Source organism: Ascaphus truei, chromosome 19 (genome assembly GCF_040206685.1).
Source record: "Ascaphus truei isolate aAscTru1 chromosome 19, aAscTru1.hap1, whole genome shotgun sequence".
NCBI lineage: Eukaryota > Metazoa > Chordata > Amphibia > Anura > Ascaphidae > Ascaphus > Ascaphus truei.
The window spans coordinates 14,110,853-14,125,882 of record NC_134501.1 but is presented as its reverse complement, the minus strand read 5'-3'; the positions used below and the strand labels follow the sequence as shown (position 1 = coordinate 14,125,882).

Genomic DNA, 15,030 nt, shown 5'->3' with positions numbered 1-15,030 from the left:
AACACACTATCACTAAAACCCAATCTTACGGATTATTGAGGAAAGCTTAAACATATACAAATCAATGACAATTTAACAATAATCCCACTTGAAATCGCAGAGTTACAACAACTGTTGCACTAATATTATTCAGGTACAAATCCCTTCCTCGCAGACTTTACTTATTTTGGAGTTTGACAGACAGGAACATAAAGAGTCATATTCACCAAGTGGTGAAGACACCTGCAGGCTCTGGAAAACACACTATGCCCTATTCGAGTGAATTGGCCCAAGTTGTCTCCTGATGTCAGAAGGCATCTTGTTGAGTAGCCCCTCTTAATACTGTAAGTATTGGTAAGTATCTTTTCAGAGTACTATGGAAAGAGACCTCGCTCAAACCCCTAGATGGAGTAGCGTGCTGCCAAGGGAGTGTTGTGATGGAGATGGGGGAGTGTACCTGAGACAGGTACAAAAGGTCCCTTATATTGGCGCACAGCAGACCCTTATAATATACTATGGTCAGGGGTGAATGAAATGTACAAAGCACAAGATAAAATAAAAAAAGTTTATTAAATATTTTACAATGTTGTGTGGTGTAATTCACTTAGATAAAAATAGACTGGATAAGTCTATACTACTACTGGGTATCCCTAGTCGGTGCCAGTGTGGGATAGTGATCTCATGCCAAATGGCTCAAAATAGGAAGTGTTTGAGGCAGTGTGTGAAAGATCAATGCATACAAATGTTTACTGATACTCAGCCAAATCTTAATAATGTGTGTAGCAAGTCTAGGTTGTATGGTAGCTGCCTGCACTGATGTAATGTGCTGATATGAAAAGGCTAAAGTCCAAAACTAAACAGAAGAATTGGCATTGAAAAACGGGACAGGTTTTTTCCTATTGATTTGGCATTGGAAAAACGGGACAGGTTTTTTCCTATTGTAATTGTAGAGTCACCCTGTATATCAGATGGAAGGTCCAGCTGGTGTATGTATCATGATTCTATTAGCTCAAATCACCATATAGAGATGTGGTCTTATACAGGTATACGTGCACCCTGTCTCAGCTACAGTTCTAACCCTTTGTAACTGAGGGAATCATTGCCAGCTCGCATATGTTATATATAGTTTGTGGGTGAGCACAGGGAGCACTGTCAAAGTTGTAGCAGTGCTGGACACCTCTTTAAGTGGGTGTATCAAGGAGTGCACGATCTAGATATCAAGTGAAGATGCCATGAGAAGCACTAAACATTTCAGCAGTACTGTTAGGTAATACAAAAGTAGTGGTGTGTCGGCAAAGACCCTGTGCTCACCCACAAACTATATATAACATATGCGAGCTGGCAATGATTCCCTCAGTTACAAAGGGTTAGAACTGTAGCTGAGACAGGGTGCACGTATACCTGTATAAGACCACATCTCTATATGGTGATTTGAGCTAATAGAATCATGATACATACACCAGCTGGACCTTCCATCTGATATACAGGGTGACTCTACAATTACAATAGGAAAAAACCTGTCCCGTTTTTCCAATGCCAAATCAATAGGAAAAAACCTGTCCCGTTTTTCAATGCCAATTCTTCTGTTTAGTTTTGGACTTTAGCCTTTTCATATCAGCACATTACATCAGTGCAGGCAGCTACCATACAACCTAGACTTGCTACACACATTATTAAGATTTGGCTGAGTATCAGTAAACATTTGTATGCATTGATCTTTCACACACTGCCTCAAACACTTCCTATTTTGAGCCATTTGGCATGAGATCACTATCCCACACTGGCACCGACTAGGGATACCCAGTAGTAGTATAGACTTATCCAGTCTATTTTTATCTAAGTGAATTACACCACACAACATTGTAAAATATTTAATAAACTTTTTTTATTTTATCTTGTGCTTTGTACATTTCATTCACCCCTGACCATAGTATATTATAAGGGTCTGCTGTGCGCCAATATAAGGGACCTTTTGTACCTGTCTCAGGTACACTCCCCCATCTCCATAAGTATCTTTTCAAATATATTATTTCTTTTATTACAATGTTTCTTCGTATACTTCCTAATTACTGTAATATCTGCAGGCTTCTTTAACAATTACGATAGTGCATGATTTGTCCAAGGTCACACTAGAACAGACCGACATAACCACTAGGGATACTATGATTTGGAAATCTCACAGACTACACAAATGATACGTAATATACACAGCATAATCTATATTGTTTTGGAGGGGTAACAGGTTTGAATGTAATAAAATGTTTACAAAGAAAAGAGAACACAGTGTGTTCTTTTGCTGCAGTAATGGTTAACTAAGTTACAATATGTGTACACTGCTATTCAGGTTATGTACATTTATTAAATGACATGGAAAATAAGAATTGGTCCTGGAGGAGGAAAGTCTTATTCAAAATCGTGACAGGTGTAATGTGCAGTTATTGATGGCCTAACATCTATTCACTTTAAAGGAAACCAATGTGTAGTTAACTGTGCATTAACCCACAGCTACCATATTGTATTGCATGTCTTTATTTATATAGCGCCATTAATGTACATAGCGCTTCACATATTGAGTAAGGGCCTAAGTGCCAAAAGGATCTATCCTCTACAATGTAAGAAATAGGTTTGAGATCTAGTGCATGCTGTTTTTAACCTTCAACAAGTCACGTTATGTACTGTGCAACATAGATAGATTGCAAGCTCTTTTGGAGCAGGGACAGTGCACTATTCACTGGGTACCATTCAGCTCTTATATCACAGTTAATTTACAGCTATTTCATTGGCCGTCTCTCTACTCATTCATTTGTAATTCTTTGTCTGGAAAGCTACCTTTTGCAGTTACAATGTACATTTGCACTGATGACTGGCATCCTTTTGACGCATCATGTGTCAACAAATATGGTTATCACCCTAAACTGGGTGATGCTCGCAAAATAATCATGCATTATGGCGCCAACTTTCAACTCTACCAATACCCTAGCTGCACAGAACAGCACAAAGCAACACATTTCTTTCCAACTTGAGGGCTGATATGTCAGAAAAGTTTGCCCGCAGAAAGCAATTGAATGAGCAGTTAACCTCATTACATCAGACTTTGATTGTCTCCGCATTTTACTCGCTGTAATTAAGATAACTTTCGGCATTAGCACGCCATTAGTTGCCTTAACTGGCATTGTATATTAGTTTTCAAATAGGGTATTAACCGTATGCATAATGATGTGTGTCTGTAATGCCTAATGCTAATTAAACTGCTTAGGAAAAAATCGTGTTGCCAAATGGTAAAATGCCAGAAACCTGACATTTATCTCCAGCATTTATTAACTAACCAGAAGGACTTCCAGAATCATCGCATTTATGGATTTTCACTCTGCTATTCCTCAAAATTACTTATTTTTTTGCTTAAATTATTCCAATTTTAGGTGCTGTAGGATACAATCCAGTAAATGATAAAGATATCTATTCATTTCTGAGTATGAAATGCATTGCTGGCGCGGACAGGGTTAACGTAGCAAATTATATACAAGTAGGAATAATTATAGCCATAGAGGTACTCAAAATAAAAAACAGTGAAAAAAATGTATGTTAGTATCATTTCAACATCTCTGTACAAATAATACAAGTTGCAAATGTGGGTCTACTAACCCCTGCAAAAAATGTGATATACGAATGTGGGCAAGCTGGCAAAATAAAGGTAACTGATGCCCGCTTTATGTGCTGTATACCTAGTAGAGAAGAAGGTGGGTTTTTTTAATGTAGAACAAGTAAATGGGTTATTTCCCAAACAAAAAAAAGAACGTTGCAACCTTTGCATATATTTTTAATGTCATGAATTCCCCTTCCCAATCCAGGTTCAGCCCTTTAGAAGGTTATATCTGTCTTTATATGAGATGTCCTTTAGCCATTTCATTTGTCCTTTTAACAGATATTTTTAGTAACGGTTATCCTGTGACCAGACATGAGCCTGCCCAGTGCTTACGTCCATGTTCCAGAACTCAGAGTCCCCCACTTATAAACCACTTGGATGCTCTCCAAGACTCCCATCTTCAGTGACAAATGTCAGCTTTCAACCAATTTCCCTTTGTTCGCTGACGCTCTGTAACATTTTACCGACGGCCATATTGTATATAAAATAATGATAAATCAGAATCCGCAGCAGGGGACACATGCTGCTATCAAGAGTGAACTTTAATCTTGAGAAGAGACGAGTTTTCAGAAGTTTTGTAAAGCATATAGACACTTCTGAATCATCCAAATACTGCAACATTATGCTTGGTAATTTCTGTGTTTAATGAATTGTACATTGCAAAAACATTGAGGATTAAGATATCAAATTTAAGTCACCTTTTAAATCTCTAAAACCTTAAAATTTGAATAAACTCTATTCTTTTTAGTTATAAATTTTGGCACGTCCCCAAATTAGAGAGTACAAATGTCATTAACTGGTGCTGGAGCGGGTATGGGTCATATGCGTTGGGGGAGGCAAGGGGACTGTTCAGGAGGTGGGGAAGGTAGCGGGCCTGACTTTCATTCATGAGGTGGGGAGGGAGGAAGGGAAGGCCATTCAAAGGACTGGGGGCTGACAGGGGAGGGGACTGTCCTGAATGGCAAAGGGGCCATCCGGTGGAGCAGGAGGGAGGTGTGTCATTGTTAGGGGGGGGGCGAGGAGGGTGTGCCATTAATACACGTGGGAGAGGAGACATCAGTAATTTTTGGATTATAGTTATTTTAAAAATACAAACATTTAGCCTACAACAGTAAAAAAAAATCCCCAGGTACAGGGCATGATTACCTGGCCATTAATGCACAGGTGGGTTAAAAGGGGTCAACTCCTCCACCCTGGCCAGGTTCTTAAATAACAATGCTTATAGAAAAATCCCAGCTGGTGCATTTTGAGGGGAGGGTTGAGAATCATTGATGCAGTATAGCAATAGAGCACTTAGTTATCATTCAAAATGTCACTGAGATTTATGCCTGAACACAAGAAGTGCACCTCAGCCCTGGATATTCACCCTGATCTTTAACAGGACACACATTTACAGTTTCTTAGGAACTAGTCACCGTTACTTTCTTTGGGACATTGATCTTGATCTTGTGGACTGATTACCCTTTGAACATCTCTCAATATTTAGCTTGCCCCAGCATTTTTATTCTTCTTAAATCAGAGCAGAAAATGTAAAATTTCCACCCATATTACAGTCAGATTTAAGGTATCCAAAAATAGACTTGTATATTATGCATTAGGATGGTTCCTTCAGATATATAAAGCCATTGCATATGCTACCGTACTGATGACTACAAGAAAACATTCAGAAATGGAATAGTCCAAAGCATGGTTTTATAGCGGAACCGTGACTGGACATGTCGCCAAAGTCAAAACAACACAATGATCTGGGTGGAAGGACTTATTTTTAGCTCTAGAAATGTCACTCTGGCTCTTTGAAGAAGGTATATCTATTAATAGAAATGTTTTATCCTGAACTGTTAGACTACGTTGGTCACGTTATTTGTGTAAACCGTTAATGTAATTACTGAATTGAAGTCTATTCCGTTCTTGCCTTGGGTAGACCAAAGGATTTCCAGCTGAAAGCTTAATTTTTCACCTAAAATGCCATTGTTCTGTCCACTCACTTAGCTTCCTTCAAGTAAAAATGAACACAAAACACACAAAAGAATTGTCCATCCGTCTTTTCGTGTGCTTTACATGACTAGTAGACTGTGTCACATTTCTGGCCTCATTTTTCAGCGGTGATCCGTTTAGTACTTGGGTTCTACTGAAATCTTAAAATAAAACTTCAAAAAGATGATACTACTGAACTCTTTCAGTATTACCAGTACCATGTATAGCTAACATGACAAAGCAGCACCAGTTGTAGAAAACTGATCCAGGAGTTTTCAATTGTGAGGTAAGCAATAGATTCAGTAACGTGTGGTAGCCATTATTTAAGCAGTAAAGCCGATAGGACAGGGCATTAAAATGTCTAATGTGGATGAGTTGAAGGCTACCAATAACCAATACTGCTCCAGCAATGGTATACCACCCCATCCCCTGCTATGCAGAATAGCCCCACCTTTCCCTCACTCTGCTACACGACAGCCCCTTCTCCGCCCCCTGCATGGCCTTCCTTCGCTATCGCAAGAACGGACGCCTGGTCTTTTCAGCCCCCACTGCATATATACCTCACTCTTTTCAGCAAAGCCTTCCATTTCAAACCATTTAGCCTATAATATAGCATAAACATCTTATATATTGTTCTGCCCCCTTGTTTAAAACAAATGTACACGTATGAATAGCAGTGATGCATTTATAATGGGATCTCGTCTACCACGTATAACTGATGCCCTAATTACGGTTCCCTTAGAGCTTTTGTAGAGTTGCAGAAAAACATTTTAATTTGGAAATCCTTTTCAGCATTTCCGTGACTCTGCACTGGGTCTTTGGACCATGACTTTGTGGGTCACTTCCAGTGTCTGCAAAAAATGTCATAGCCGCCGAAACTGAGGCTGCCAAGAATATAAGCTAAATACATTATTTTTGTTTGGCAATGATAATACAATGATAATTTTTGAATTCTCTACTTATTTTAATCTTTGGCAAATCAATATTTGAATGAACATCTATTCTCGGTTCACAGAGTTGGAACAGAAAAATGCTTGTGATTAGAAAACAATAAATAAAAACAAGTATTTCTGCTTAATCCTACCACAGCCCAAGTTACCAAACGCTGGCTACGATTGAAGTACTTTAAAACGAGACGTCAAGCGAATAGAATTCAATAAGCACAACAGCAAATCCCAAATTCTGGAATTATATTTAAATAATTTAGGCAACAACAGCATAGAAAAGGAAAATCTTTCATAGTAAGTACTGTACTGTACAAGAAAGTGAGGAAAAGATCATTACAATCCGATATGGCAATGGCAATTTGGGATCTGAAGTATTTTTTTAGAACACATCATTAATTAAAAAGGTTCGACGAGTTGTAACCACGATGGGAATTTTCAGAAACCCTTCTCCAAGGTACTTGTAGAGCAGTGGTTACATATCAACTTCCTACAGTAGGTCTAAGCACACTTACAATTAATTTGCTTTCATTCAGAATGTATTCAGATATCTTTTAGTGGCCCAAAGTAAGAGTTCTTGGTAAATGTAAGTGCACAGAGCTTTCCAAATCTCATAGGTTTCTTCTTCAAGTGTAGACAAGTAGAAACTTGAGGTTTTGAAAGCTCTACATACTTTAACATAATCAACCAAGAACTCCTATGTTGGTCCGCTAAAAGATAGCATAACCTACAACACATTTTCCATTCAGAAGCAGCACAATGGAAAGGAAATGAATGCAACATTCATTACCGGTTACTTACTGTGCTTCTCGTCATATAAAGTGTTGATGCTTCCCACTGCAAAGCGGCCAACATTATTTTAATGTAGAACAATATTGTACACTATGCAAATGTAGCCCAACTACATGGCTATATCCCCTGCACTAACACCCCTACAAATCAGCCTCACACATTCGCTTTCTACCCATGCTTCTTCTTGCCTCTAGGGATATCTCTCCCAATGCTGGTCCCTGCCTTATTTCTGTATGCTCTCGTCCTCGCCTTCCACATACAACTTCCACTCCTTTGGGTGTGAACCCCTCTAACCTCATACCCATCCCCTGTCACCCTCCCTCTCTCCCTTTCTCATGTGCCCTTTGGAAAGCACGCTCTCTTTCTAACAAGTTCCTCTCTGTACATGACTTCTTTTTCTCTCACTCTCTGCTCCTCTTTGCTATAACTGAGACCTGGCTCACTCAGTCTGACTCTGCTCTGGAAGCTGCCCTCTCCTATGGTGGCCTTTCTTTCTCCCACACTCTGCGCCCCGATGGCAGGGGTGGAGGCGTGGGGCTCCTCCTCTCCTCTATCTGCCGTTACAGAACCCTTCCTATTCCTCCCTCTCTTGCTTTTCCCTCCTTTGAGGCTCACACTGTCCAGATCTTCTCTCCTCTCCCTGTTCACGTGGCGGTCATCTATCGCCCACCTACCTCTACTCATCCGCCTTCTGATTTCTCACTTTGAATCCTGGCTCTCTTTCTTTCTCTCCTCGGACTCCCCTGTTCTTCGCCTTGGGGACTTCAACTGCCATATTGATGACTCCTCTCTCCCTTGGGCTGCCCGCTTTCTCTCTCTAACCTCTTCTTCAGTGGACGGCAGCCAGCACCCACAAGGATGGCCACTACATAGACCTGGTTTTCACTAAAAACTTCTCTCTCTCGGATTTCTCCATTTCCCCTTTTCCTCTCTTTGACCATCACCTCATCTCATTTTCTTTCTCTCATTTCTCCCCTTCTCCACCTCCATCTACCTTTTGTCTCTGCAGAGACCTGCGCTCTATTAATCTACCAGCTTTTAAGTCCACTTTACGCTCCTCCCTCAGCTCTACTCCAGACCCCGACAACCTGGTCAGGAACTACAACTCTGCCCTATCCTCCTCTCTTGATCTACATTCCCCGCTTTCTCTCTGCTGTTCTCGCCCTTTGAACCCCAGACGCTGGCTAAATTCCCAAACGCACATGGTGCGTTCCTGCACTCGTTCCTCTGAACGCCTCTGGAGGAAATCTCACTCTCGCAGACTTCCTTCACTACAAATTTATGCTATTCTGTTTCAACTCTGTCCTCTCTCTCAAGCTAAAAAACCTACTTTTCTTCACTAATCAACACGCACAAGTCTAATCCACGCCGATTCTTCTGTCTTTGACTCCCTACTCAGACCACCCTCTGCTGCCTATTCTTCTTTCTCCATCTCACCTCAGGACTTTGCTAACTATTTCAAGGAAAAGGTGGAATCCATACGTCAGGCCATCCCCTCTGTATCCTCCTCCCATCCTACACCACTTCCTAACTCTCCTCCTGCATTCCTTCACTCTTTATCCGCTGTCATGGAGGAGGCTGTGTCGCTGTTGATCTCTTCTCCCTCTACCACCTGCCCTCTTGACCCCATTCCCTCCCATCTCATAAAACCTCTTGCTCCTACTATAATCCCTACGCTCTCACACATTTTTTGCTCCTCCCTCTACTCTGGTACCTTTCCCTCTTCATTTAAACATGCAACAGTTATAACATTACTCAAAAACAGCAAGCTTGACCCTACCTCTCTTTCTAACTATCGACTTGTATCCCTCCTGCCTATTGCCTCTAAACTCCTTGAACGTCTTGTATTCTATCGCTTGCTCCATTTTCTCAACACCTATTCTCTCCTAGACCCTCTACAATCTGGCTTCCGCACTGCTCACTTCACTGAAACAGCCCTCAGTAAAATAACTAATGACCTCCATGCTGCCAAAGACAGAGGTCATTACACTCTGCCAGGGCCGCCAACAGGGCGGGTCTGCCGGGGTTCGTGTCCTGGGCCCGGTGAGTCAGGGAGTCCAGACGCCCGGGCCCCCTGCACGTCCATCAGGGTCGCCAAGAGGGGGGGACAAAAGGTAATGGTGTCCCGGGCATGATTGGCGGGAGGGGCATTACAGGTGTAGCAGGTCTGCTGACTGTCCCTGGCCGCTGGCGCCCGAGCTGTGCTCCCCCTGCTCCTCTTGGCATGCAGAGAGGATTAGAGGTACCACGCGGAGCACTCAGCCTCTGACGTCAGCGCGCCGAGCCCCTCTGACTTCAGCATGCCTCCGCTTCTGACTGGAAGCTGTGCATGGAACAAAGAGTGATGAGGTCTGCAGCTGATGGAGAGTCGGGGCCGCGATTGGCCACCGGACGCCGCAGCCACCGGTCCCGACCATCCCCAAAGTATGTCTACTTTTTCAATATGTATTGGGGGGGAGTGGGAGTCTTTTTATATGTATTGGGGCAGTGGGGGTCTTTTTATATGTATTGGGGGGCAGTGGGAGTCTTTTTATATGTATTGGGGCAGTGGGAGTCTTTTTATATGTATTGGGGCAGTGGGGGTCTTTTTATATGTATTGGGGGGGCAGTGGGGTCTTTTTATATGTATTGGGGGAGAGGGGTCTTTATGTTTTGAGGGGAGTAGGGGTCTTTTTGTATGTATGGAGTTTTATATGCATTGGGACTTTTTATATATGCATTGGGTTTTTTTAATATATATTTTTTTATATGTATTGGGGAGGTGAGATTTTTTTGTATGTATTTGGGGGGGTTGTATATATTTGGGGAGGCGAAGGGTTGTATATATTTGTGGGTTGCAGATTATTTTGTACAGTATGCATTTGGAGGTGGGAAGTTTTTTTACTTCCTCCCAAACCTGGCCCTATTTCCTCCTTCCACATTACCGTTGGAAGTACTATTATTCACCCAGTAGCCCAAGCACACTGCCTGGGGGTCACACTCGACTCCTCTCTCATATTCTCTTCTCACATTCAAAAGGTAGCAACATTTTTTCGTTTTTTCCTCCACAATATTACCAAGATACGCCCTTTCCTCTGTTGCTCGACTTCAAAAACTCTGTCACAGACCCTCATTCTCTCCCGTCTCGACTACTGTAACCTCCTGCTGTCCGGTCTTCCTGACTCTCACCTGTCTCCCCTACAATCTATCCTAAATGCTGCTGCCAGAATCACTCTACTATTTCCGAAATCTGTCTCAGCGTTTCCCCTGCTGAAATCCCTCTCCTGGCTTCCTATCAAATCCTGTAACACACACTCAATTCTCCTCCTCACTTTTAAAGCTTTACACTCTTCTGCCCCTCCTTACATCTCAGCCCTAATTTCTCACTATACACCATCCCGACTCTTGTGTTCTGCTCAAGGATGTCTTCCCTACCCCTTTTGAATCTAAAGCCCTCTCCCACCTTAAACCCTTCTCACCGACTGCTCCACACTTCTGGAATGCCCTTACCTTCAATATCCGACTAGCACCCTCTCTATCCACCTTTAAGACCTACCTTAAAAACACACCCGCTTAAGGAAGCATATGAGTAGCTCCATGGCTGATAATTAATACCTCATACATCAACCTTGGCCCCATGAAGACGCACTTACCAGAACACCCTCCTACTGTCTCTGTACGTTCTTCCTACCAACAAATTAGGTTCAAAGCTCTTCGGAGCAGGGACTCCTTTTCCTAAATGTTACTTTTATGTTCGAAGCACTTCTCCCCTTAATGTATTATTTATATTATTTGTTATTTATATTATTGTCACATGTATTACTTCTGTGAAGCGCTATGTACATAAATGGCGCTTTATAAATAAAGACAAACATACAAACACACACCTACACAAACAATTTATACCTGCAGGTATTGTTTTCTCCTCCCAAACTGTCAGTTGCTTTACTACATGTCATTTTCTAGCCTGAAAACTAATTACAAGCTGTTTCTGAATTTGTTTCCTCACTAATTTTGTAAGATCCTTATCTATGCCTTGAGAAAAACACAGGACTCATTTGCGTGTACCGAACTTGGCACCCATATTTTATTGAGGCTTAGTAAAAATATATTCCATCAATTTCACAAAAATCTAGGTTCTTTTATTCTGCACACATGGGAAAGAGGGGGAGAAAAATGTAAAAAAAAAAAAAATAAAAAAAAAATAAAGAATACTGCAAAAGAAAAACATGCAGAACAACGTTTACAGCATCAGATTTTCAAACTGTGCCCCTTGCACATCTAGTGCTCACCAAAACCCTTCCAAATATCCCTTATATAAAATGCAGCCCTCTAATATCCAGACTAAATACATTTTACATATGCAGCATGGTTCATGTTCCCTCTGACCACATTCAGCTGCAGTCTTTTAACAATCCCATGGTAAGCACAAGGCAATGGGAACACAGGACCAAGGCAGAATTATTTTTCTGCTGCAGGGAAGATTTAACAGGCTGATCTGTGCATTATACATGATATTATGAACAGGACAATATTAGTATGCTGGTCTCGCACACACGGCTGTCAGTAATAAGGAAAAGTTACATAACCACTTGCTTAAAACACGCCACAAATAACAAGACTGGTCCAGATTTTACTATGAGACAGCAGCCAGGGATGACATTTTAATTGTGCAGGTTCCATATGTTGGCATAAGACGCAACACACAAAAAAAAAGCATTTTCTAAGGAAGCAGTACCCATACTGATGGTTTAGTGGATGGCATCCATACTATTTTTTACTCTGCTTTTAAATAGTTTTTACGCATATAATATTTTGGAAATCTGATGTCACACTTGGTGTAATTATAAAGAATGTTCATTTCAGTGGAAATTTGATGTGCTGCTTCACCAAGATTAAATGCCAACTTACAGGAGAGCAAACTGGGTTATGAAGAAAGAATCAAAATGAAGGTGTACATTAGGAAATGTTTCATACTGTAACACAGGTTAAACTGCCTGGTAATGATTCATAAAATCCTTTCCTGTAAAGCCGACAGGTTCATGCAGTAAAATGTAAGCAGCCTAAATAAAAATCACAGCATTTTTTTTTATTATTGTTGATTTAGCATTGGGTTCATCAAACCTCCCAGATGCACAACAGATTAATAAATGGTACAAAATAAATAAAAACCAACGTAGGCATCAAATAAATACAATACTCATTTTAAGCAGAGGGATTCTTTTGGTTGCTAAATCTGGTTGACTATTTGCGACTGGGAGACTTTCATAAACGACCCCTCTCAGTTCCCACACCTGGGGCACTGCTGATAATAGATATTATGATTTATAGGGGTTAGAAGTTTGCTATTGGCTGCCATGTAACAAGGGGTTGACCAACATTGACAGGGGTCTTTTTTTTTTTTTAAACTGGCAGTCAATGTTGCACCATACTAATTGTGTGACTGTAAAGACATTGGATGTCATGCATTTTTTTTTTCACGTCAGTCAGAGCCAACATAAGACAATAAACATGTATTATTTCTCTTACCCTAATATGAGGGCCCTCTGTGAGCTTAGATGCCACACTCTCTACAATGTCAGCTCTCAGATCCACCAAAAACTTCATCCCCCCTTCCAGCTTACTGATGTGACTGAACAGCCCCTTGTACTGAGGGGTCAGGTAGTACCTCAGCCTGTCCTCCACCTGCAGGACAGTGCCCAGGTCCCTCTGCTGCTGGGCCTGCATCACTTTGCTGCTGAGCTCTGCCACCTGGGCATGGTCCACCCCAAAGTCAGCAGCCAGCTTGCACAGGAAAGCTGCCCTCTCCCCCTTACCTAGGGCCAGGTAATACTGCATGAAGTGAAGGCTCTGCAGCTCAGGGGGCGGGGTGCATTTCTCTTTGGTCTCATAAGTTGGCAGAGGGGGCACAGACCTGCTCAGTATGTCATCCATGGTGGCTGTGGTGGAGCTGGCCTGCTTGGCAGACATCCTTGGGGGGTCTACAGGTAGGAGAGGACAGGGAACTCTGCTCAGGCCACACCGCCCAGGGCTCAGGCATCTGCGTAGGGGCTGGAACAGGGCTGCGACATGCTGGAGACGCTGCGGCTTCAGGAAGGGCAGCAGTCGCATGATACAAGGTGACCAGGTGCCTGAGTCTCACAGCTGTCTGCAACCACCTCGGCGTTTCCGGGTTCCAGCCTTGTCACAGAAAGGAGCAAAATCAGCCAATCAGAGGAGAGGATGCCGCCGCGTCGCCGGATGAGTGAGTTCGCCATGTTGAGTGTGGCAGTTTAGCTGTTCTTAACCCGAGAGCTGATGATTTGTCATTGCGTCGCCATGTTGAGCGTGGCATTTAGCAGTGTGGTTGATAATTTGTCATAGAAGTGGGTGTTCGTTTGGCAAGCAATGGCAGATTTTGTTCACACCTCGGGGGCATTACTGACAGGGTGGAATGACAAAGGGATATTTATTTCCAACAATACAGCAAAGCACACAAAATATCAGGATTTAAAAAAAAAAAAAAAAAAACATACCGATATTATTCCCACTTCCAATTTAATCTTTAGAGTGATCAAGAGTTGGGTTACCAAGAAGGAATTTCTGTCAGACACACCTGCCAATATCTATTATACCGCTGACTCAATGGGAATTACTTAAAATAGTGAGATGGGGAAGGCGAGAGTTTAGGTAAATGGAAGTCACTGTGTCATTAGATGTGTTACCTCAATTCTCGCAATGAGTATTTATTTTATTTATAAAAAATGTTTTACCAGGAAGTAATACATTGAGAGTTACCTCTTGTTTTCAAGTATGTCCTGGGCACAGAGTTATAATGACAAATATATGGTTACACATACATAGTTACATTAAATGAACAGGGTTATACATTATATACAAGACATTGCATGTACAGTTAGAGATAATATATATTATAGGCATATGTAACAGTTACCGACCAGATTAAAATGTGAGACAGCTTTAGTTTTGAAAGAACTTAGACTGGTGGTGGCTGTGAGAGTCTCTGGTAGGCTGTTCCAGTTGTGGGGTGCACAGTAAGAGAAGGAGGAGCAGCCTGATACTTTGTTGAACCTTGGGACCATGAACAGTCTTTTGGCGTCAGATCTCAGATGATAAGTACTGCATGTGGTAGGGGTGAGGAGCTTGTGCAGATAGCCGGGTAGCTTGGCCAGAAAGTATTTGAAGGCAAGACAGGAAAAATGAACTTTGCGCCAAGACTCAAGAGTAGGCAGGGATGTGATTAATTCCTAGATCTACCTCATATTCAGATGTTACCCTGTCTCTCACACTCGCCGTACTACACACATCATATGCCTAAACTGTTCATTGGTCAACCGCTTCAAATAATATTCCTATTTTTCTTATATTTTCCTGACAGTGTACATAGAATTTTGGTGCCTGAGGCACAGGGAGATAAAGTGATTTGCCCACGGTCTCAAGGAGAGATGACAGCAGGAGTTTGACCAGCTTACTCCTTCAGCCTTAAAAGTCATACATCTATTAGTGAATCAATATGTAGAGTTTTGTAGGACAGACGGGAATTATGCTTTAATTGCACAGTGCCTAGTTAATGATAAAATCAGCATCTTTTTAGATGCTCCTCACTCTTACCTGTGAGGTGTCATCCTTATCCTCCACCACTCAACATGATGGAAAGCTGACTAATGCAATGTTAAAGATGCATAAGTACAGTATTAACTTCAATAGCAGTTAAAAAAA

The 15,030-nt window shown here is 41.7% G+C and overlaps 2 protein-coding genes across 9 annotated transcripts in view; one reads left to right on the top strand and one right to left on the bottom strand.

The window, feature by feature from the left end:
* The window catches only part of MLYCD (malonyl-CoA decarboxylase), a 135,279-nt gene extending 121,781 nt beyond the window's left edge, over window positions 1-13,498 (bottom strand). For 2 of the 4 annotated variants that reach the window (XR_012789123.1, XM_075576706.1), the window contains exon 1: window positions 12,841-13,498. Coding sequence is in view for 2 of the 4 variants with exons in the window: in XM_075576706.1 (XP_075432821.1) it covers window positions 12,841-13,422 (582 nt within the window). In the remaining 2 variants the exon portion in view is untranslated. The remainder of the gene's footprint in view (window positions 1-12,840) is intronic. The other 2 variants (XM_075576705.1, XM_075576707.1) reach the window with 2 other exon arrangements.
* LOC142469922 (DNA topoisomerase I, mitochondrial-like) overlaps window positions 1-15,030 on the top strand; it is a 118,676-nt gene that overhangs the window by 31,176 nt on the left and 72,470 nt on the right. Inside the window, exon 1 of one of the 5 annotated variants that reach the window (XM_075576703.1) lies at window positions 13,228-13,555. The exons of the other annotated variants lie outside the window; for them this stretch is intronic. The gene's annotated coding sequence lies outside the window, so the exon portion shown is untranslated. Of the gene's footprint in view, window positions 1-13,227; window positions 13,556-15,030 lie in introns of those variants that run through there. 5 annotated transcript variants of the gene reach the window in all.